Source organism: Vulpes lagopus, chromosome 23 (genome assembly GCF_018345385.1).
Source record: "Vulpes lagopus strain Blue_001 chromosome 23, ASM1834538v1, whole genome shotgun sequence".
NCBI classification, from domain to species: domain Eukaryota; kingdom Metazoa; phylum Chordata; class Mammalia; order Carnivora; family Canidae; genus Vulpes; species Vulpes lagopus.
The window spans coordinates 37,616,774-37,642,058 of NC_054846.1; the positions used below are offsets into that span (position 1 = coordinate 37,616,774).

The following is a 25,285-nucleotide window of genomic DNA, read 5'->3' on the forward strand; positions in this document are numbered from 1 at the left end:
ATTATTAATATTACAAATAGAAATTTAAGTTCTTTAATATAATTCTAATAAATATATTTATCAACAAGAAAATTCTTGTTTTGTAGCTTTAACTAATTTATAATTCTACATCTTTGTCCTTCTACTAAAAGGGTTTGAAAGATAAACGGACGAGTTTTCCCATTTTTTCAGACTATTTCATATTTTTAAAAAATAAGTTATATGGCAAAGTATAGGTAACATATATGTTATATGAAGGCATCCAGTAAAATAACCAATGACATATTAGAATTAAAAATAAAATAATTTTTTCCCAAAAATTATGCAAGCAAAGAAATATTTGGTTTGACAGAATATTTTTGTAATATTAAAATTTTATCTTTTCGGATAACCATGCTTTTAGAATCATTTTTTTTCTTTTTAAAAAATTTTAATTAAGAAAACTGGCTATTCATTCACCTTTATGACTATTCATTAGGATGGTAGAAACCTAATAGTACAATTCTTTTTTTAAACCTCTAGAACTTTTCCTTTTACTGACATTCTGTGTATATTTTTTCCAAGAAAATTCAAACCAGAAAGACAAAGGACATTAGTGAAAACCTAATACCATTTGACCTTGTCACATTAGCCCTGGGCATAAAAAAGATATAAATTTCAAAGACGACAAAAAGCAAAAGATTTGTACAATGAGCAGCCAATGGGTAATAGTTTCCACTTTCTGCTCCTACTTAGAGTCTCACTGGAAGTAGAAAGACATGAGCCGAGAGTCTTCCAGTTAGGACTCCACTGAGTCAAACTTAAAACAGTCATATGTCCTAATGAAAATTTAAAACAGAAGTCAAGATGAAACATGTATTTCAAACAATTGTACTAAGTATCATTCTTTATTGTATTTCATTTGTTGGAGAAAAAAAAACATATGGACACATAATTTCTTCCTTGTGGTAAAAATATTTATCAAAAATTAAAAGAAAAATATATACAATTTAAAAGACATACCAATCACAAATCCAAATATCACATTTATAAAACCCTTCTGAGGCCTGCAAAATGTATTGACATTTATCCTCCTTTTGGATCACCACTGGAATCCCATCAAATAGGAAAGGTAGGTAGGTATTAGTATTCCTTTTACACAGAGGGAAAAAAAAAAAAAAAAAGAACAGGCTTGGGTAGTAAGAAGAGAGTTGCTCAAGGTCAACTGATAGGTAAATTTTAGGTTCAGAATTCATACCCAGATGTGCTGATCCTGAGTTTTACCAAAACTGATATAGTTCTGAAAAAGTCAATGTACATGTAAAAGCTTAATGTAAGATGGATAATTCCTATAGTTAATGGAAGTAGCCTATTATGAAAAATTCTAAGCATTTTATACTATGATTTTAGGAAATAATTTTATTATTCTCTATGTCCATTTCTATCAATTGCATTTCCCTGATATCTTTCGGTCTTTCCCTTTTGTTCTTTTAGAAATGATAGAAGGTTAATGTGCAAGAACTTTGAGAGATTGCAAAGAATATACTCAAATATAAGTGACAGTATTATTAAAAAATAAAAAAAGCATGCATTATATAACAAAGTACTTTTTTATACAGTTAAGTTCAAAAGATTATTTTATTCTTGAGGGTTTTAAAAATAATTTTTAGAAAAGATTTATTGCTTTATTTGGAAGAGCAAGAGAGTGGACAGGGTAGGGAAAGGGGCAGAGGGAGAGAGAGGCTCCAGCAGACTCTGTGCTGAGCAAGGAGCCCCATGCAGGATCCTCGGATGATCTCAAGATACTGAGATAACAACCTGAGCTGAAACCAAGAGTTGGACGCTTAACCAATTGCACTAACAAGGCACCCCTTCTTAAGAGTTTTTTTTTATGATGAGGACATATATTACTCAGTTCTATGTCCCCCAAAATAGCAAACACCATCTCAACATTCAAATTTTATAAGGTTAAGCAAACAAATTTATAAATAAGGATTATTTGGATTAAGCACTCCAATTATTATTATCAAACCTAATAAATGTCTAGTAATCTAGTATATAATTCCTAGTCATATCAGATTGATATGGAAAATAAGTTATACCAGATTGATAGGGTAAAAGTCCATCAATTAGTATTAATTTTAACTTTTAAAAATGGATGATTTCTTTGATAGTTTAAATTGTCCAAAGAAATTAAAGGCACTATTTCTAAAAAAATGTTATTGACTTGAATATTTTCTAATCTCTTTTAATGTTATTTTGCTCATTAATGTGGTTTGAGATCCACTTCCATAAAATGTATGAGGTATGTCAATTACTGAGTGATTTATTGCATATGCACAAAGCACAGCTGAGCATTCTATTGACATTGTGTTTCTTACCTGGAAAATATTGTGAGAAGATCTAACGAGTTTGTAGATGCCCCAAATGATTTAAACAGTGTTATCTGATAGAACTTGCTCTATAATAAATGCCACTTTAAAACCAAATCAACTTTCATATATTAGATCTGATTAAAATAATTTGAGGGAATTTTTGAACACAGATTCAGTTTTTGATTTGTCAAATGCTGGAATAGTTTTAACAGGTGGAAGTGAAATCATTTGGGACATATACACTCAAAGGATCAGCACCATTGTGCAGAGAATGTGAAAAAATGTTATGGTTCTTTTAGGAAAAGAATATGTATTAAAATTGGGTTGTACTTGTTCACTTGTTCTGCAAGAGTTGTGTAACTCAAAAAAAGCAATTTCTTGTTAAACGTGGTTTCTTTCCTCTACTCAATGTGCCTTTGATGAACAAATTAATCATATTAAAGTGAATAGGTCTCAATGAAATATTAAGCAGAGGGAGACATTGTGCTCCTGTTTTGGTTTTAGACAGTTATTCTCTGCAAAGATCCAGATGTTTGGTGGTTTCAAATGGATCTTCTGTGTCAGGTACCCATCTCGATTTAATGTTAAGGTATTTTTTTAAGTGTTACTTTATATCCTTAGGGAAATCAAATTTAAATCAATCTTAACAGTTACAAAAAGACATGCAAGTTGAGAGCAGATTAAAAATCATTCTTCCAGGACTTAATAAGTACCACTTGAGAGAATGAGACATCCTTCTGAATTAAATTAACTTCCTCCTGCATTTTCTAAGGACTATATTCTTTACAAATATAAACAAATCTGCTCTAGGAGATTTCTACAAGTATGTCTTTGAGAAGAAACAAAATGGGTAGTATAAGTAACAATTAAAATGCTACTAAAAAAGTTAAATTTCTAATTTCTATACTAATTTATTGTGACACACTTTCACTAAATTGCTGGTAAAAGTTAACATTTCTACGTGTTATAAACATCATGCATTTACTTTAAGCAATCATTCAATGCATTTAGTGCTTATGATGCGGTTTGTTTTTACCTGTTTTGAGAGATAGTCAGGTTTTGTAGTAAAGGCAACCAATATGAAGAAAGCTCTTCCACGGTTGAAATGCTGTTATCATCCAAGTGCAATTCTCTTAGTAGGACATGATTCTCCAAGGATGGAAGCTATATTTAAATTTGGGTCATTAGCTTATATTTAGTAAACTATTTTTCTCATTCAATAAAATTTAAAAGCATAAAATCTAAAACTAACAAGAGGTATATTCTGTTAAACTACATATCATAAGTCAAAGTATAATGAGAATTTTAGTATCATAAAATTTCTAAGAATTAAATTCACAATTAGAAATTTTTAAATAAAAGTTACTTTATGATAAATTTTAACTAGAATTTCATAACTGATACATTTGGCCCCATTTATATACTGAAATATAACTGAAAAGTTATGATTTATTTTAGTGTTCTGAAAAACTTAGGTTAAATTAGATTTCTTTACAAAATATTCTATGTTGAATATTTTTTAAATAGAAGTATGTAACAGTTTTAAGTAAACTGGAAATCACATATGGATGGCAAGCAAAAAACAAAGAAAAATTAATCAAAATTGCTTTTAAAATGTGCAGTTGATTTTTCTATCAAAAGAAAAATGCTGCATTAATCACAGAAGCCAATAATTCAAATAAATTACCTCACTTAGATAATTTCCCTGTAACTTCAGCACTTGAAGCAATCCACAGTTTTCAATACCTTCAACTTTAGTAAGATGATTATGTGAGCAATCCAGGTATACAATGGTAGGAGTATCACAAAGACCTTTTGTACTAATTAGCCGATTGTGGTCCACAATTAATTGCTGAAGATTTTTCAAAGATTCTAAACCACCTGGAAGAAAAATTTTCCAAAATCACTAGTATCATACATTCTTCCAGATACTAAAAATTCTGAAAAATTGCACTTTTATATCTCCCAATATTTCTAATCACAAGTGAAGATTTAGCCCATATTCCTGTGAAATTTTGTGTAAGTATAAAATGTATTTTTTAAAATTTGTATATACAAGATATTTTGTTGAGTGACATTGTTATATAGCAATTGAAAACTGAACAAAATACTAAAAATATTTGGGCATTGAATGTTTTATTTTCAAATGACAATGAACAAGGGAGGGCTTGTGGGTTTTTTTTTTTTGTGTATTTGTATTTGTATTTGTTTTTAAAAATCATTCTCAACTCAGTTTCAGGTTTTTGAAGTTTGAATCCTTAGGTTTGAATATTTAACACTGGAATGCCATTTTCCTACCATTGAGATAGCTATCTTGGATTCCCATGTGAAGTAGGTGCAACCATATCAACAACAATGAAATATCAGCATATTCTTCAGGTATTTCAAGATTGTCACAAGTACACTTTTTGCCCAGATAAAGTTATAACAAATATGATACTATTTAAAAAATAACAGAGGAATCTTAGACTATAGCTCCACACTCATAAGGAAAAAACTGAGAAGGTTATTCAGATAAGCCATCAGGAATTAGCACTGAGAAGAAATGCTGAGAAAGTCTGTTAATGTTTCATGGAAGATATTAAAAATCTATAAAATGTTACTTAGACTGAATATTGGACTAGATATTAGATATGATCTCTCTAGGTACCATCCTATTATATGAAATAGGCAGTTGTAAAAAATAGAAATATGGTTTAAGGTCTAAAGTAAGTATTGGTAAGCAGAATGTCTTCAGTAAGTATTGTACATATGGGAGTCATTGAGGCTAGACCTTGGAGAAAGAATAAAGCCTCATTGTGATTTTCTTGTCAAGCCCCAAATATTTCATTCAATTAAATATTGGAATAGACATGAGTTTTTTGACCAAAAAAAGGTTATTTGATAATAAACTGAAAGATAATCTTGAAAGAAATGTAATTATGCATAAAAATAATATCTGGAACTTATGTAGTAAATTTATCCTGGAGAAATTTAAAGCATTAACTCAAGGTTTGCTCTTGTGACTGTATATTGTAATTTATAGAAGGAAAGGGCACACAGGCTACTTGTATCAAAATGGAGAAATAAAATAAGATTCACATGAAAACTTAATTCCACATCACATTTTAAAATGTAGATAATGTAATAGAATTGAGTGTATTATACAAATATTTCATAGAGGTACATTTAAAGAAAAACTATATTTCAAAATTGCAGTGTTTCTAATAGTTTGAATAAAAAAACATTATGGATGATTATTTCTTACAAAAAGGAACACATTTTTATGCTAAAGAGTAAATTTTCTTCTAATGATAAATTATATATTATCTAGGAAAACAAGGGAAAATCGTAGAAGACCCACAGAAGAAGAAAGAGACTTAAATTTAAATTTAGGCAGTAGTTTTAGATTTTTATTTTATTTTTAAAAAATATTTTATTTATTCATGAGAAACACAGAAAAAGAGGCAGAGACATAGGCAGAGGGAGAAGCAGGCTCCATGCAGGGAGCCCAATGTGGGACTGGATCCCAGAACCCCAGGATCACCCTCTGAGCTGAAGGCAGACATTCAACCACTGAGCATCCTATTTTTACATTTTTAAGTTCTTATCTAGGATTAATGTACTAGTATTTTCCTGTAATGTAAAATAGCAAGTATAACTTAGAAAAAATTGTCATCTGATATTGAGTGAATTGTTCTGCCTTATAAGATAGTTGACTATGTTTAAATAATAGACCAATTATACATCATGAATTCTAAGGTATTAAAATAGTATTTACATATAATAATAAATATATATTAGCTAAAATGTAATTTAAAGATTGCTGAAAAAGAAAATATTTTGGAATTTAATATGTCTTATGATCATACCTAATGAACATCAATTAGCCCACTGAAGCAGTTTAAAGGCCTTCAAGGCAGAAGGAAATGCTAATGAAAATTTGTAGTTGTGTAAAATAAAATGTCCTTTTTCAAATATTTAAACATCTTAAGCAATCTTCCATATATTAAGCAATCTTCCATATATTAAGCTTCCATAAGCTTAATATTTTTAAAAGTCATGAATATTGCCTTTAAGTTTTTCAGAGCTATTCAGAAATAGAATATTCTATTAACTCATTTAGAGTTGGGAATGCATTTGTGAAACTTCTCAAAGGTCACGAAGAAGAGAAACAAGAATGAAACACCAAGTCACACACTGAGGAAAGCTAAAGGATTTGGCATAAGAAGCTCAAAGAAAATAGCAGATAAAGCAGCAGAGCAATTGGGAGAGAACAAGAGGAAAAGGCAGGCAAACAATTCTGTGACGATGGCAGTAGTTAGTAAAAATAAAATAAAGCAATTTACATTTTACAATTACCAAAGGCATTTTTATTTACACTAAATTATATATGGCCAACAGAGTGCCAAGATATATGAAGAGGCCACTGCCTTGGCAGTCATGAAGTAGTGAAGACTTTTGTTAGAGGCAACACACAGGATGGAGGCCACAGTGCAGTAGAAGTAGGGACAAGGGATGTAGACTACATTTTAAATATTTGATTATGGAGAGAAGATCCTCTACAGTCCTTAAAATGGCCCACAAAACTCTATCTTGAACTCATCCTCTACTACTGTCCCCTTCTCTTAGTTGATCCTAGCATGTTAACCTCATTGCTGTCCCTCAAATATGCCACACACACACTTCTACTTTAGGGCAGTCTGTCTATGTAAAATCCAGTATCAGTGTGTGACATGTTAGGCTAGGAAAAATTAAGGAAACCTTATCAGCTAATTTCAAATATTAAGACACCATTATTTTCAGCCAATATACAGAGAAGGTATAATTACTTTACTCAACAGATTTCAATTCGGTAGAATTACCATGATTTCAAGTCTCAGATATTGAAGAATATTTGACAAAGCATTTCTTCTTCTAGGAATCCATTACATAATAAAACACATAACTATAAAGTAAAATGTAGAGAGATTCCTTTCTGTGTTATTTAAAACAAAGAAATGGAGACAAGTTAAATATTAGTAAGGGACTAGTTAAATTATGAGCATCTATAAAATGAACACACATAATCTTTAATATGAAGTAGTCTGACATTGAGGGATGTCCATAATCTATTACTGTGTATAAAACCTAATTTATATACATAGGCTTTTAGCTATTGAGAGAGTCCAAATACAAATCTACACACCTATAATTGTATTGTATAGAACAAAATCTTGTTTGATTCATAAAGAACTGTAAACAGTGGTCACTCTTACAAAATAAGAAAGAGAAGGGGTAAACAGGATGTTTTATTGCTAATATTATATAACTCTCTATTTAAAAAATAAAATGAGAATGTGCTTCTTGCATAATATATATTTAAAAACAATCTATTTTGAAAAAAATCAGAACAAGTTTTGAATACAAGTGCTATTTTGTATTTAATCCTGACTACCACCACTACCAACAATGATTGTTGACCTGAAGAAAAACTTGGGAAAACCTGATACTGCTATTCATCAAAAGGGCTTATTATACAGCCAAAGCAAGGGAACTCTCTAAAGAGATAAGAGATAAGAAGGCATATCTCTTAGGTTTTAAGAAGAAAGTTTTAAAGGAAATTCACTGAAATAGTAAACAGAGACGGTAAAATCTCTAAAACACTGACCTAAATGTAAAAGTGAGGGAGAATGTGCATTTTTATATATATATATTAATTTATATACAAATTTATATATATAAATTTTATATACATATATAAAATATATACATATATACATACATATATAAAATTTATATATATATATAAAATGGACGCCTGGGTGGCTCAGCGGTTGAGCATCTGCGTTTGGCTCAGGGCATGATCCCAGGATCCGGGATCGAGTCCCACATTGGGTTCCCTGCAGGGAGCCTGCTTCTCCCTCTGCCTATGTCTCTACCTCTGTGTTTCTCATGAATAAATAATTTTTTTTAAAAAAATAAATATATAATCTAAAATTATATATAAAATTAAATATAATCTAAAATATATATTATATAATCTAAAAATTAGCTTAATGACAAAAAAAAGGCATTCAAAAAATAATTGGAACTGAGGGCTGTCAACAAATGAATGAGCTTAGAAGTATATCTTTCAGCCTCATTGAGCCTTGAGATGATAGTAGTCCTGGTTGACAGCTTGACTGCAACCTCTTAAGAGATCCTGAGACACAACCACCCAGTTAAGCCACTCCCAGATTCCTGATCCACAGAAAATATTTAAAAAATAAATGTTTGTGGTTTTAAACTGCTGTTTTAGGGTACTAGCTTCACAACAATATATAACTAATACAGTAAGGATTCTATTCTGAGGAAAATATGAGAAAGAAAAAATATGCTGAAAATGTTTGGGGCTATAGAAGGATATTCAAAGAAATTTAATGTAACAAGAATTCAAAGATATTAAAACAACAGATGTGGGTAAACAAATGGACCAAAATAACACCATGACAGAACTAATAAATAATTTAGAAACAACATTGTACAGAACAGAGAGTTGAAGTTTTAATTGCTCACAGAAAGATCATCACACTGAGAATAAAATATGAAGAAAGCCAAAAATAAAAAGACATAGATTAAATTAATTAAATGATAATAGACATGAATGATAAACTCAATCAAAATATGGATCATCCATGACAAATAGAATCAAAATAAAAAAGTTTTCAAATATATAAAAACAAATTTTTTTTTCTGGAACAAAAAATAACTTAATCTGTAGTTTGAAAGGGGCATTGCATTCCAAAACAAATTTATGTGGATTTATTGACTATTAGATGTTTCTTGGTTGAGTTACTGATCAAGAACAAGGAAAATGGTACTCAGGTATCCACACAGAACTCAGTCATGAGGAGAGAAAATCAAATTAGCTTCTAACTTGCAATAGCAGCAGACAATATCATGTATACAGTGAAGCAATGTCACAAAAGCACCAAGTGAAAGTGTTACCTAAAAATAGAAAACACAGCTTTATTCTCATTCAAGAAGGCAACTGACAGATATTCCAAAAGTGAAAGAATTCAGGGATTACAGGGTCCATCTTCCTTTGAAAAATAAGATTAAAAAGAGCTAATGAACTAGGTAATCCAGACAAGCAGAGGATGAAAGGAACAGTTGTAAAAAGGAACTGGTACTGACCCCTTGTCATATAGAGCTAACACCACTAAAGAATATAGACACAGAGTCATAAATCCTGTTGTGAATAATAAAAATGGTGAGGGGAAAAGAAGACTGGAACAAGTATAAATATTCTAATTTATTTTATTTTCTTAAGGGGGACTTACTATTGTCTAAAATACATGAAATCAAAAGCACATGTTTTATAATTTACTAAACAACAAAGAAGATATAATGGACAAAACCGGAAGGGGGAGATGGAAGTGTAAATGAGATAATTTTATCATGTCTAGCCAGGAAGCTAGAGGAAGCCAGTCTAAAATTTTGAAGTGAAAACATTTTCATGTAATCTCTTGCTCTATTGTTCAACAATGCTTTTGAGTTTTTAAGTATGTCCCATCTTAGTAAACTGTTTGTAGAAAAATGGACTGAAAAGGAATATTCCCAGCCAGTAATTAACATAGGAATGATTTTTTTATTCATAAAATTATTTTATATATATTAATATATTTCAACAATTGCTTACTTCATAAATTATGGTACTTTTCAAATATTCAAATTGGTGTTCAACTTCAGTAGTGGTTAAAGTTATATCTGCGTCATCTCAAAAGCAGCACTACAATGTTAACTGTTTCTTTAATATTAATATAAATTACATGTCTAGAGCTCATCTCTTTATGTGTACTATAATAATGACAGGTATTATTAAACTTTTTCTAGTGCTTAAATAAACTTTGTTTAATTAATTACCTAAACTTTTTAAAATTAAATTTTGCCCCAAGTACACTTATTTATTTAGGAAAAGTAAGCATGATTGGCTGAAGAGTTACCATGTTCACTTCAAGTGATTTCTATTTTGATTATCCTTTCATATAAATGCCTCCTCTGTATAGAAGGACATTTTGTTCACCTTTTGATATTAGTTATTCCTCAAAGATTTTTGGATTTCTATTTAGATGTGAATTATGTTTATTATAGTTTTATTTTCCTAATAGTGGCATAGTGAAAAAAATTTTGTAATTTTTTGAAATAAGAGGCAGAGTATCCTATATATTAACACACATAAGTCATTTACATTCTCATTTCTACTAAAAATATCAAAAATCTATTTTTTCAAAAATAGCTTGACTTGTAATATAAATTCATCAGGGACTCATTCTACTAGTTTTGGCCCTGTGTTGTGCTGTGTCCACATGGAAATAGAAAAATAATATAGACAGAATCTCTGCTCAAATATCTCTTACTTGATCAATTCAACTACAACTTTTTAAAAATTATAATGTAAAAATGCTAACTATATCATGAAGTGAATAAATTACAAAACAATACTATTATTATAGTAGTGATTATTTAAATGGCAGAAAGCAATCTGAAAAGACACAGCAATTATACAAGAAAATAAAATAAAAGACATCCAAATTGGAAAAGGAAATAAAGCTACCACCATTTGCAGAACACAGTATCATAGAGAGAACCCTAATGACTCTACCAAATAACTGTTAGAACTAACAAATAAATGAGTAAAGTTAGTAGGATACAAAATCAATATATAGAAATCTGTGGCATTTCTATATACTAACAATGAAATATCAGAAAGAAAAAGTAAGAAAATAATACCATTTATACTTACATTAAAAAATAAAATAAAATACCAAAGAATAAATTTAATCAAGGAAGTGAAAGATCTATATATTAAAAACTACAAGACACTAATAAAAGGAATTGATGAAGGCACAAATAAATGGAAAAATATTCTGTACTTAGAATGTCCATGTCCAGATCAATCCACATATCCAATGCAATCCCTTAAAAATTCCAATGGCGTTTTTCACAGAAATAGGACAAATAATTCTAAAATTTGTATAGATCCACAAATGACCCTGAATGCAATTTCAAGAAAAAACAAAATTGGAGACTATCACACACTATCAATTTCAAGAAAAAACTAAATTGGAGACTATCACACACTACCATACAACTCATTAGCAAAAGTCCAATCTGATTAAATAAGGGGCAAAAGATCTGAATAGACATTTTTCCAAAGAAGACATACAGATGGCCAACAGGGATATGAAAAGATGCTCAACATCATTAATCATTAACCATCAGGGGGATACAACTCAAAATCACAAGAGGATATCACTTCACATCTGTTAAAATAGCTATTATCAGAAAGACAAAAAATAACAAGTGTTGGCAAGGATGTGGAGAGAAGGCAACCCTCTCACACAGCTGGTGGGACTGTAAACTGGCACAGCCACTATGGAAAACAGTATGGAGGTTCTTCAAAAAATTAAAAATAGAGCAACCTTATGATCTAGCAATTACACTTCAGGATAATTTATTTAAAGAAAAAAAACCTCATTGACTTGAAAAGATATATGTACCTTCATGTTCACTCATTACACCATTATTTACAATAGCAAAGATATGGATACAACCTAAGTGCCCGCTGATGAGACAATGGATAAAATAATCATGGTATTTAGATGTATAATGGAATATTATGCAGCCATAAAAAGGAATGAAACCTTGCCATTTGTGACAACATGGATGGATCTCAAGGGCATTATGTTAAATGGAATAAGTCAGAAAAAGATAAATGCCATATGATCACTCTCATATGTGGGATCAAAAAAAAAAAAACTAAACAAACAAACCAAAACACAACTCATACATGCAGAGAACAGTTAAGTGGTTATCAGAGAAAAAGGGGATGGGAGGGCAAATTGGGTAAAGGAGGCCAATTGTATAATAATGATAACTAGATGTACTATTGTGATCACTTTTAGTGTATGTATACAAAAATCAAATTATGTCGTATCCCTGAAACAAATATATATCAATTTTATCTCAAAAAAGAAAATATCAAAACACACATACACACACAAAGGAAAGTTTTAAAAAGTGTGTGAATCTAAATGATATCTATATTATAAAATAATACTGTCTTAAGCTATTCCAAACACACACACACACACACACACACACACACACACTAAAATTCATGACAATAATAGCATATTAAGTTGGGAGTAAATTAAGTTTAAATTTTCTAAGACTCTAGAACTGCTTTGAAAAAGTACCAAATAAATTTAGATTTGGTAAATCAGAAGGCATGCTGTATCTATAGCAAACCAAAAGAAGAGTAAAATAATATATAACTGGTAAGAGAAAGGGAAAATGAAATAGTTTAAAACCTCAACTATACCAGAAAGAGGCAAGAAAAGAGAAAAAACAGAACAGGTAAAACAAATAGAATCAAATAGTAATGCAGTAGATTTAAACTCATATATTAATAATTGCACTTACTTATTAATTAATTAGTTATTAGAGACCAAAGGCTAGAAACAAAGCTAAAATTTGTCAGGCAGCCTAGATAACAGAAGCAAACAATAACAGAAGCAACACAGTTTCACATGACATAAAAGAGACATACCAAAAATAGAATACGTAGAAATATTTTAAGTAAGAGGATAGAAAAAGATATGTACACACTAAATCAATGATTCTCCAAGTGTGGTCCAGTGACCAACCTCCTACAGACACTTTTAAAGGTTCCACGGAGTCAGAACTATTTCATAATAATTTTAAAATGTTATTTGCCTTTTTCGCTCTCATTTGCGCAAGAGCTTATAATGCAGTTTTCCAGAGGCTACATGAGGTGTGATATTGTGGCAAATTGAATGCAGAAGGAAATACGGAAATCCATCTGTCTTGTGTTAAGCTAGACATTAAAGAGATTTGCAAATATGTGTAACAATAACCCTCTTCTCACCATAACTTTTGGTTAAAAACTACATTTATTATTTATAAAACTGCTATTAATAGAAAAGCTTTATTTTCTTAAGCTCTGAATGAATTAATAAATAAAAACAAAAATCTTCTCTATTTTTTTCTTTATAGTAAACACTGATAGATATAACCTGCATAAATGAAAGTTGTTTGAGGCGGGTACCCAATAATTTTTACAAGCATAAAAGCCTCTGGTGTCTGAAAGAAAGCTAGTTTGGTATATCAGACACAGAGACAAAGGGAGAAAGCTTTACTACAGATGAAAAGGGACATCTAAAAGTGATAAAATTGGTCAATTTAAAAGAAATGTATAACAATTATAAATTTATATAAAACAAATATCATGGCCTCAAGAACAGTTAAAACAAAAAAATAGGCTCTAAGAACAAAGATCTACAACCTGCAATCATCATGGGAATCATGTATATAGCCTTTTCTCTATGACTATGCTAATAACACTGTCAGTAGAGCATGTTGATTGCAGGCAGTACAGCATCATAAAAAATGAATAGACTCTGAGGCAGGCAGTCCATGAATTTCAGGCCTATTCCAAAACTGGCTGTGTGAATATAAACAAGTTGCTTAACTTCTCTGAGCCTTTGTTCCTTTATTTGTGGAGTGAAGGTGTTTTTGTGTTACTGGGAGGATTTAAAACAATCTTTTACAATAGCTTGTACAACACTGTCACATATTGGGCACTAAAAATGATAACTACTATTGTTTCCTAACAATTATCTTCAATGAAAAGTAGTTTAAAAACTCTCAACTGTTGTGACCAAATCAGGCTTCAAAGAGATTGTTTGAGCTAAACGTTGAAGAAGAAATAGGATATTAATACACACTTTTGAAAACTCTATATACAATTGATTAAGCAGGTAATTTGATCCAGGCAATGCATTTGGCTCAAAAGAGGGAATCTAGATGGAAAGGAAGTTAGAGAAGTTGCCACCCTTCCTCTTTTAATATTACAAATTCTTTACTATCAAATGAAGGATAGTAACAGCGAAATAAACTTAGAGCAAGTCTTACCTTAGAATACCATTACTTTCTCAACAATTCAAAGAAAATGATTCTCTCCCAGTCAACATTTCTGTTTCATCCACTCTCCATCCCAAACAAAACAAAACAGTAGCCACAAAAATATTTAAGAGTTTCTTGCAAATGATGTAAATATAACAAATATAAAGTATCACTTAAATATTCTTGAGTCCACTGCTTCAATATATTTTTTATTAACTCTTTAAAAGTTTCCAACATCCCACAAAATAGAACTGAAGCCAAGTGTGTTTATCCGTCAAAGGGCCCTTGCCCATGGCAAAATTAGCATTTGGCTATACTTGCTACAAATATCTATTTCAAAGAATTCCTCCCACAGAAATGAGCCAATGGTCTAATAAAACATTCCTGCCACAGGGGGAGAAAATTTCTCCTATAAGGAAGAGCAAAACTAAAGATGTTAAATTAGGCTGGAGGTTTTCACTCAATAAGTGTTTGGTAAACGTCTACTTCCTTTAGCTGCTCAATGATTGCTATGTTTGACAGTTACATACAAATATGCTGAGTTGCACTCAAGATTTTTAATTTCAAGGCAAAAGTTCTTCAGATCATACATATTGTGTGGAAACAGGAGTGAGAAGAATTGGATTCTAGCCCCACCTCTGGTAGGAGTTTGATGAAAATTACGTGGGTCTATTTTTTCATCTGTAAACTTAAGAAGCCTAAATTAGCAGATTTGTAAAATCCCTTTTAGCTTTGTACTGGGCATTGTTGCATATCAAAACTAAAGAGTAAACCAGCACCACCTAGTGGAATACAAGAAATTCACCAAGTATACAATAGTGAAAAGCATTTCTACAAGGAAAATAATCCAGAGCTTTATTTTACATTACTTCATTATTTTTTTCTAATGTTGCAAAGACAACATTGAGCAACAAGAATTAACCAGGAACATTTCTCCTAGAAGCCAAGACAGTAATCAAGCTGATATGAAAATGTGGCATTATTTCAATATCTTTCATACTTATAATATTAGTGTCACTTTTCCAGAAAGCAGTATTATCTGAAAATAAAGCATCAGGAGAAAAAAAGTCTTCTAATACTTCTATTTACAATGATATTTCCTAGGAATGTGTCACTTGAAATTTATTTATTAACAAATTAATTCCTGGCATTAAAGAAACATGTTTTTCCAGATTAAAGTTTTCTTCACACAGCAGAGATAGAAGCTTCAAAAATGAGAAAACAAAGATAATTATTTGCTCTTACACATTAACATCACATTTATTTTCATTTTTACTCAATATTCAATAAATGAAATACAATTTATTCCATTTTATTTCTGTGTAATAATCTAGATAATCTTGGTGAAAGTCAGGATACTCCTTTGTTTTGCTTATTGCTGCATCCTCAGCAATATTCTAGTACCATGTTCTAGTGCCTAGGAAGGGCTTACACATAGAAGGTGCCCAAGAAATTTTCTCATTAAGAAATGTATTAATCAATAAACCTTAAAATCATTACATTCTCAACATAGTATTAATATACTCTAATAAAATACTAATAATCTTAAATGTTAAATACATATTTATTAGAGAGGAAGTGGAATGAGGCAATTAAAAAATTAGATACTATGGATAGACTGCTGAGTTTCAAATGCTGACTTTATCATTTACTAACTGTGTGATCTCAGATAATATACTTAACCTTTCTGTGCCTCAACTATTACCTGAGGAGGGTAAAAATTAACAGTAACTAACTCCTAGCATTTATATAGAAAGCAAATGAGTTAAATGTATAAAGCACATAAAAATGTTTAAAGAAGTTATCTATTACTATATTTATTATATTAAGTTGCATTTTTTCTGTAAATAAAATTTATAAAACAACTTTGTCATATGGCATGAATTTTTTCAAATTAATTTATTTTCAGAATATTTCCCTTAGAAAAATCAATGAAGTCCAACATAAAAATGGAAGAAACAAAGAAAACTAGCTTATAAATTATAAATCACCTATTTTTCATTTGCTTTGGCTATTCATTTAAAAACTAAGTCAAAAATACAACCTCAAAATATGAAAAATTTCCCACAGATATTCAACATCTATTCAAGGAATGTTTTTCCATATTCTGGAAAACAAAATGTTTTACCAATTTTACCTGAGGCTTATTTATGGGAAATTTCAAGCAAAAAAAGCAAGAAATATCATAATGATATCATGACCTTAAAAGTTAAACTGGAAATCACCAAAATTAAATCGAGTTACAAAAGATAGTACAGGAAAAAAAATCAACTTCCAGGGGAAAAAACAAAACAAAACATTTTAGATTAATAAAAAGCATAATAAAATCTGTTGTCTGATTAAAATAAATCCATATTTAAAATTGTCAATTAAAGTGAGCTTAATAAATTTAAACAATTATTTTGACATTCAAAATATTCAAGAATAGCTCCAGATCAAATCAAAGTATTCTATAATCAAAAACTTGCTACCCAAATAGAACAAATTATAGAAAATAACATTAAAATATCATATGGTAGTCTTTACACTAGCCACAGCTCACAATATGTTTAAACATTAATGGCAATAACAAAAATACATTATTAACTTTATAACTTTCAATTTATAGAATTACATTTTAAGCTGTTATTTTTAAAAAGTATACTTTACATTGTTTCTATTTCTGTAAGCAGTTTCATTAGAATGGAAAGCACTTAGCATAAATAATTTCAAATGAATTGCCTTAAACAGATTGATACAGTTCTTATTCTCATTCACTTACACGTAATGAAATTCAAAGAAAAATGCACATTAGTGTTTTCTAATAAAAAAGTAATTAAAGCTAACCTTACACATTTAACTACTGTAATAACTACAGCTTAATAAGAATTAGGAACAAATTTAACTTGAAACTACAAACGTATAATACATGGTATGGCTTCCAATTTTATTTCACCTCCTTAAGAAATATTGTAGCATGGAATAGTAACCTATTAACTTATAAACACAAATATATCTTTGTGCCCCTTCATAAGAGTTCTTAGCATCAATACATCATTGAAAGACAAAATCTATGCTTTCCCCTAAGCTCAACCAGAATCTCTGTAAGTAGTTCCTGAAGATGAAAAACAGACTCCAAACGGTCTTCAGAAAATCTACTTTTTCATGTATACTCTTCTCACACTCAATAAATACAGTGTTTTCATTGTACCCAACAGACAGCAAAGATGTCTTTTACCTTGTTTGCTCTGTACTACATAAAGATACCTCAAGCACATCAATTAATACTATGGCAGTTTCCACATAAATCTTGCAGATATCCTATCCCAGGAAATCCACTGGTTACAAGAAATCCCATACAGCCCTGCTGGCAATGAAAATGAAGTGAATGGGAGTTAAAGCATTTCTTCTTACAAACAGCCTTTTTCTTTTTTTTAAAGCTTGCCTCAGTGTATGCCAATATAGCAACATACATTATCAATGCACTTGCCTTCATTCCAACAACAACAAAATTATTTCTGTGTTTTTTAAACTAAAAATTTAAGATAAAAAGTTGTATCAAAAGTATCACTATTTCCATATGGGAGAAAATATGAGTAGTCCCAAAAGCAAGCAGCACAGACACACAGGCAAATAAACACATTAAAGAATATTATACATTATATTTTCAAAAGTGTGCCTTGAAATGTCTGTAAAAGCTTGCTTTGTGTAAACAACTATATTTTTCCCATATTAAAAAAAGATCAGAGATGACAGTAACTGCCTTGATCCAACTCTCCTCATATCTCCTTTAGAAATTCATAAGGAGCAACAAATAAATAAAAATACCCCAATCTATCCTTCCAGTGTAAATAAGAGATGAAGAAATTACAAGTTGAATTTTTTCTAAATAGGGTAATAACTATCCATGACCAACACAATCCAGGCTACTGGTACAGAGGGAATCCTACACAAACTGGATGGGTAAGTAATAAATGGAGATGCTCCAGTGATAGAAGAACCCATGTATTATCAACAAGGCCTCTTTCCAGAAAGTGAAAGCATCATCCCAAGTGGTATGACAGTACTAACAGCAAGAATGAAAGTTGAATTACAAATACAAATGGCCATGCTCTATATGAAACAAAAACATTTAAAATTGGATCAAATAATAAAACCCAAGTCTATGCTGTATACAAGTACATGCCTAAAACCAAGTGTTTCTAAAGTGTCAATTTTTTAAATGGCTACATAGGCAAATACAAACAAAAAGAAAATGCTGTCAGACAAGGTAGGATTTAGTCTCAGAATGGTAAAGAGACAAAGAACCATACATTTCAAGGCTAAAATTCACAATAAAGATAACACAGCTAAGAATATCTACAAAACAGCATGGAGCAACACTCAAAAATGGAAACAAAAGGATATACAAAAAGAAATAGGCTGATTAATCATAAACAAATTTGTACTAGCTCAGCTCAAGTCTATGGTAGGTCAAGTAAATATAGATCTAAAACAAATGATCCCTAAGGTAGATCATAAAGATAAAAATAAAAACTCTAAAATAAATAAATAAATAAATAAATAAATAAATAAATAAATACTCTATATTCCAATTAAAAACACAATGACCTCTTTTCAAGTACACATGAAACATTCCTGAAAATTGACCACATATTAGAAAATCTCAATAAGTTGCCAAAAGCAGAAACGGCACACAGGTAATTCTCTCATTATAATGCAATAAACTAAAAAGAATAAGAACAACAACACAAAATGGTCTTACCATACAGAAATTTTAAATCTTAGCTACAAGGCAAAATACGTCATAAAATTGTAGAACTGACAAAAATACAGAAATACAAGCAGTGCTCACAGAAAAATTCATAGACTTAAGTATTCATGTCACGGAATAAAGAATAACTGAATTAAAATATTTAACTCAGAAATAGAAAAGAACAAAACAAGAAAAGATAAGTGGAAGAAACTAGGATTAACGTGTATTAGTGGTAGGAGTGCAAAATGGTATAGCCCATAAAATGTTCCTGGCACTATCTTCCTAAATTACAGATGTCCTTCATGCTGGCAATATATATTGCAGAAAATTAATCTAAAGATATAACTGATAAAGTATGGAAAATGTAAGTATCAGAGTAGTTATTATAGCAAATGTGGAAGACTGGGAACCACCCAATGTCCATCAACCAGGAACCAGTGGAATAAAACCTGGTCCATCCACAAAACTGAAGACTATGAAACCATGGGAAACGAATTCTCTGAACTCCATATCATGTTAAGTGAAAAAAAAAGCAAGATAAAGGACGGTACTTAAAATATTCTATATTTTTGAAAGGATTAGTATATATACATATATACTAGTATATACGTGTTTATTTCTTTTTTTTAATAATATTTTTTTAAAGATTTTATTTATTCATAGAGATGCAGAGAGAGAGAGAGAGAGAGAGAGAGAGAGGGAGAGACACAGGCAGAGGGAGAAGCAGGCTCCACGCAGAGCGCCTGACGTGGGACTCGATCCAGGGTCTCCAGATCACGCCCTGGGCTGCAGGCGGCGCTAAACCGCTGCGCCACCAGGGCTGCCCATATGTGTTTATTTCTATGTACATGCATACACATAAGGGATACACATATTATTATATACACATATAGATGTTACGTGTGCATATATACAAAAACACCTATATATATAAAAGTAAGGCAGCCCCGGTGGCTCAGCGGTTTAGCGCCACCTTCAGCCCAGAGTGTGGTCCTGGAGTCCTGGTATCGAGTCCCCTGTCGGGCTCCCTGCATGGAGCCTGCTCTTCCCTCTGCCTGTGTCTCTTCCTGTCTCTCTCTCTGTCTCTCATGAATAAGTAAATAAAATCTTTAAAAAATAAAATAAAATAAAAAGTACATCAGATTGAGGAGGGCATGTGATGTGTTGAGCACTGGGTGTTATATGCAACTGATAAATCATTGAACACTACATCTAAAATGAATGATGTACTATATGTCAGCTATTCAAATTTAAATAGAAGAAAAAATAAAATACGGGCGCCTGGGTGGCTCAGCGGTTGAGCGTCTGCCTTTGGCTCAGAGCGTGATCCTGGAGTCCCAGGATCGAGTCCCACATTGGGCTTCCTGCATGAAGCCCACTTCTCCCTCTGCTTATGTCTCTGCCTCTCTCTCTGTGCCTCTCATCAATAAATAAATCTTTAAAAAAAAGAAAAGTATATCAGAGAACAAAGTGATAAGGGCAGGGATGAAAGATCAATCTCTTTGAGTAATGCCCTTTTCAATGCAGTTCGGTTTTGAAACATATATCTGTTTTACATACCAAAAATAAAATTCAATCAAATGGGAAAAATGAACTTACTTCCACTACTGCATTTCCTCCCATCCCACTTCCTGAAATTTCACTCTAGACCTTATTTCCTAATGATTTTGGGATGTAGGAGGTGGTACGGATAGTGCCTTTTAGGGATCCAAAGATTTAAACTATTAGTATTGTACCAGAGTAAGATTTTTATCTAGTTCCTGATTTTTATCTAGTTTTTTAAGCAATCCTTGATTATTCATTAGCCATTTATTTAAGCCCCTATCAATTCCCTTGAGAATCTCACAAGTGTAAATAAAAAATAACAGAGAGCTTTAAGCCAGGTAGTAAAAAATATGAAATTTTTATTTTAGAATAATCACACTACTAACAATATAAAAGTAAGTTGGAGTTTCAGGAGGAAGAAAAGGAAAATTGGATAGTAAAACGTGAAAGCATGAACAGAACACTTTCACAAAATTTGACAGCAAAGGGTAAAAGAGATGGGACAATGGTAGAAGTAGAAAGTGTTTGACATAAGACAGCTGATAAATGATAGAATAAAATATCAGTATAAAAATAGTCACAAAACTGACAATTATGTTTATAGAAAATGAAAGGAATGGTCCTAAATAAGAAAAGACTTTTTCACTGCTGAATTATACGGATTATAAAGATGAGGGTGGAAACAGATATAGATAAATAGGGATATAGATGTACAAATGGAGAGATGGTAAAGATTAAGTAGATTCAAACCGATGAATTCTTTCTTTCATGTGGTGGTTGCTTTATCTAAAAAAGGAAAGGTTAATACAAGCAGTGTACATAGGCAAGGAAAGGAGTAATGACAGGGATTTTTAGGAAACAGTTATGACAGCTGCTAAGTACAGAAAGTCTAGGATCCATAAAAATATGATGGCATCAAACGAGGGTATTATATTCCCCAGTAGAGCTCAAATCACTACTTGTTAGAAAAAAAGGAATAGGTAAATGATTATACTAATTTAAGAAGCCACTGATAACTGGCCATTTGCCAGTGGTAGAAGCGTATTTCCTTTATATATTAAAAATAATCCCATTTCCTTCATGCATTTGGATAAAAGCTTAAATAAGCATGGCATAAATAAAATAAGCAAATTAGTAATGGCAGCATATTCTTGAAAAGGAATAAATGAAACAAGATGTAATAATGAAAAATAATTGTCAATATATTCAAATTCCCTAGTTCTTACCAATTCGAGTGATTTTATTATGTGAGAGTTCAAGATTTTGGATATTAGTGCAGCCATCGAAACCATGAAAAGAAGTCAGTTGATTTTTATTAAGAAGAACAACACAGAGATTTTCCAAATTTTCACAACTGATAGTCTCAATACGGTTTTCCTAAAACAAAAAACAAATGTAAGTAGCTTTATTTCAATGGCTTATTAATGGAACATGAAAGCTTACAAAAAAGAGGAAGGATAAATATGATCTCCAAGTAAATAACCCAATGTCTAACTTTTAAGACAAAAAGGCAGAGTGTTATACTATCTAGATGAAAATATTAAGTAACCTAATAAATAACCAACTGATTAAATATTTCTTAATCTTTTGAATACAGAAAATACAGAGGATCATGTTATAAAATATTTCAAACAATCTAAATGAACAAAAATGAACATGAGGTCATAGTTCTTTTAAAACTGTTAAAGAAAAAACGCTGAAAAAGCTGAAATCCTACTTCCCCTCCTCAGTCCCTTTTGCTCCCTTCCTCTCCAAAGAACACCAATACTGGGGATTAGATATGTTATCTCATGAATAGGTTTACACTTGTCCTACACATACACATCTTTGCAATACATAATATTGGATTCAGTGTCAAGATCATGTGTGTAGGATATAACAACTATTTTATTTTTTAAGACCTGAGAAAAATAAATGGGCTTTTAAGAATCTTAAGTGTGTAGTCCCACAGATTTGCTCTCAAAAATATTTATAAGTATAGCCTTTGTCTAATGGAAGGAACCTACTAAGAAGCGTAAGAAATGCACAAAGTTTTAAAAGAAAATCATGCTCATGGAAACACTGTGTGAACTGAAAAGAATATAAGTCAAGTGAAAAGAAGCTTTTAGCCCCCCACTCCCACCCCACTCCATCTTCTATGGGAAAGAAACAGGCTCAGAAAAATTCTCAGCTGCAAATAGCACTGCTTATGGAAAAAAGAAGTATGCCTTGAGAATGTCAAAACCCCAGTGGGCAGAACCAAGAGTCATAGAAAACCATTTTCATGGAGCAGAACTGAGCCCTTATTAAGGAAATGATGATATGTGCTCAGCTATGGAATAGGGATGCTATGGGCTTCTTGTTTTCTTTCATTTTGAATGAGAATAGCTATTGTAATTAATCAAGGCTATCTCACCACTATATATCAGTGTGTGTGTGGGGGGCGAGGGGACAGGAAGAGAGGAGATAACTTTTCATTTTATCTCACAGATCTGTGGGTTGAAAGAACTCTATCTGAGCAGATCATCTCTACTTGGATCTGATTTAGATGAGAAAACTTGGCGCGTTAAGTCTAAGCTTGATGCCACAAGATGATGAAACTCTGGGATCTCTGGGACATGAATGTATTTTGAATGTGGGAAGGATGTGACTTCTAGGGGCCAGGGGGTAGACTATGGTAGATTGTTACTTGGATAGGACCCAATAAACCTCACAACCCAATATTCACACATCCGCTCAGTCCCCTCTCACAGAAATTCAGGCTTGGCCAATAGAATGAATAATAGCTAGCATGGTGTCAGCAGATGCTTAATAAACTCTTGCATACTGGAGCTTGTCTTTTTAGAATGCTCACTCTTGGGATTGGGCCACTCTAGAGAAGCCCCCAAATGGAAAACACACACACACACACACACACACACACACACACACACACACGGAGAGAAAGAGAGATTGAAATCCCAAACTCCCAAGGCACCAGACAAATAAGAAAGGCATTTTGGACATTCTAGCCCCTGCTTCAAATTACACAAGAGACCCCGTCAACAAAACATGAAGCAGAACACCCAGACAAGCCTGGCCTCAGTTCACAGCCAGCCCACAGAACCATGAGCAAATAAAATAGTAGTTGTTTTAATTTATTAAGTAATGTCATTTGTCATACAGCAAATAGTAAAAAAACACAATAGCTATATCATCTGCAAATACAGATAAGTGATTTTCCTAATTATCTTTCCTCGATAGTTTTCACAAATTTTCTTTGACCCTTGATATCTTTAGATATCAGAACCTGAGTTACAAGGTATTATAGTAAATATTTCTTCAAAATTGTCATTGCCGAAATATAAACATAAATCTATTTTCTATTTTATAATAGGATAAATAATGAGAACAGAGGACATACCTGGGCATCAATGTGCTTCAGTTTTTTACAGTTACTCAGGCTGTGCAAAGAAATTAATCCACAGCGTTGAAGAGACAGAAACTGAAGATTTGGACACTCTGCTAGTGTGGAGAGACTACAACCTGGCAAATCTTGAAATGTAACTGTTGTAACCTATAATATTCAGAAAATTGGAGTACATAACATTATCTAACAATAATAAATATAAACTATATTATATTAGCTTTGCAAAATTGCTTTTAAATACTCCTCAAAAAAACTAATGATATGTATTGAAAATCTCATTTGTTAACAATGCACTTTCAATTAAGCTATCTGGGCCTCCTTTGTCCTCACATAAAAAGGAAAAATATTGTAATCATCCATGACCAATTCAAGTTCAAAAGTCATGTGCATAAAAGCAATAATAATATCATCTACTAGCTCACTCCCTGATTTTTCACTAAATTCACTTTCTGAGTGAATTATTTTGGCACTATTTTCAAGACTGTACTACATAGATGTTTAAGATCTGTATTTGACAGTATCTCCTAGGGGTACTGCCACAATAGATCAGGGGATAGATTCTGGGTCCAACCTGCCATGCTTCAACTAGAATGGCTCAACTATCTTCCACAAACAAAGAAAGTTTGAGAAGTTATAGAACCTGTAATAAATATGACCATGCAATAATAATTAAACCATGTAATAAAAATAGCTATTACATGTCTGCTGAATCATAAAGGTATGAATTATTCCTTACTGTTGAATAATGTAATATACCCAGGGCAATAGAATCTATGATACAACATAGCGTGAATGGCATTTTTTTCTGTATTTTCAAACATTTTGAAGACCACACATTTATGAGATTTCTTAATAATCTCTTAAGTATTAATTTCTTAATACTTTACAAAGCTTTTTCCTTAAAGAATTATTCTATCATTTTGGTTTTAGTTTTTTAACTAAAGAAAATTCAGTATCAAAGAATGTACTCAACTTTATGGTATGTATGCTAAGGACTACATTTACAGTGCATAAGAATATGTCAGACAACAGGAATATTTTCAGGATTACTGAAAGTACTCTACTTATTAAACCCAAGAGCTCTCACATAAAAAAAATGACAGAAAAATAAATATAGTATGTTGGTTCTTCACTATAATTGAGTTCATGCACTGAAATGACTATATATGTTAAATCATTTTATAGTAAGAATACTTTCATATTGTCATATCAAAAATCCTAAGGCCAGGTTTCTCACGTACTGAAAAACAAGTTTAATATTATTAGCTTTATAGAAAGAGTCTAGTATATATCATCCTGAAAACAGAAATTTAAAAACTGTTCTACTGAAATTGAAAGCATTATTGCTTCAGA

At 31.3% G+C, this 25,285-nt stretch overlaps 1 protein-coding gene across 1 annotated transcript in view; it reads right to left on the minus strand.

Moving 5' to 3' along the window:
* LRRIQ1 (leucine rich repeats and IQ motif containing 1) overlaps window positions 1-25,285 on the minus strand; it is a 197,397-nt gene that overhangs the window by 149,499 nt on the left and 22,613 nt on the right. Inside the window, exons 8-11 of the mRNA XM_041738854.1 lie at window positions 23,927-24,079; window positions 21,771-21,921; window positions 4,021-4,214; window positions 3,370-3,497 (exon numbers count right to left, since the gene is read on the minus strand). Coding sequence (XP_041594788.1) covers window positions 3,370-3,497; window positions 4,021-4,214; window positions 21,771-21,921; window positions 23,927-24,079 — 626 coding nt within the window. The remainder of the gene's footprint in view (window positions 1-3,369; window positions 3,498-4,020; window positions 4,215-21,770; window positions 21,922-23,926; window positions 24,080-25,285) is intronic.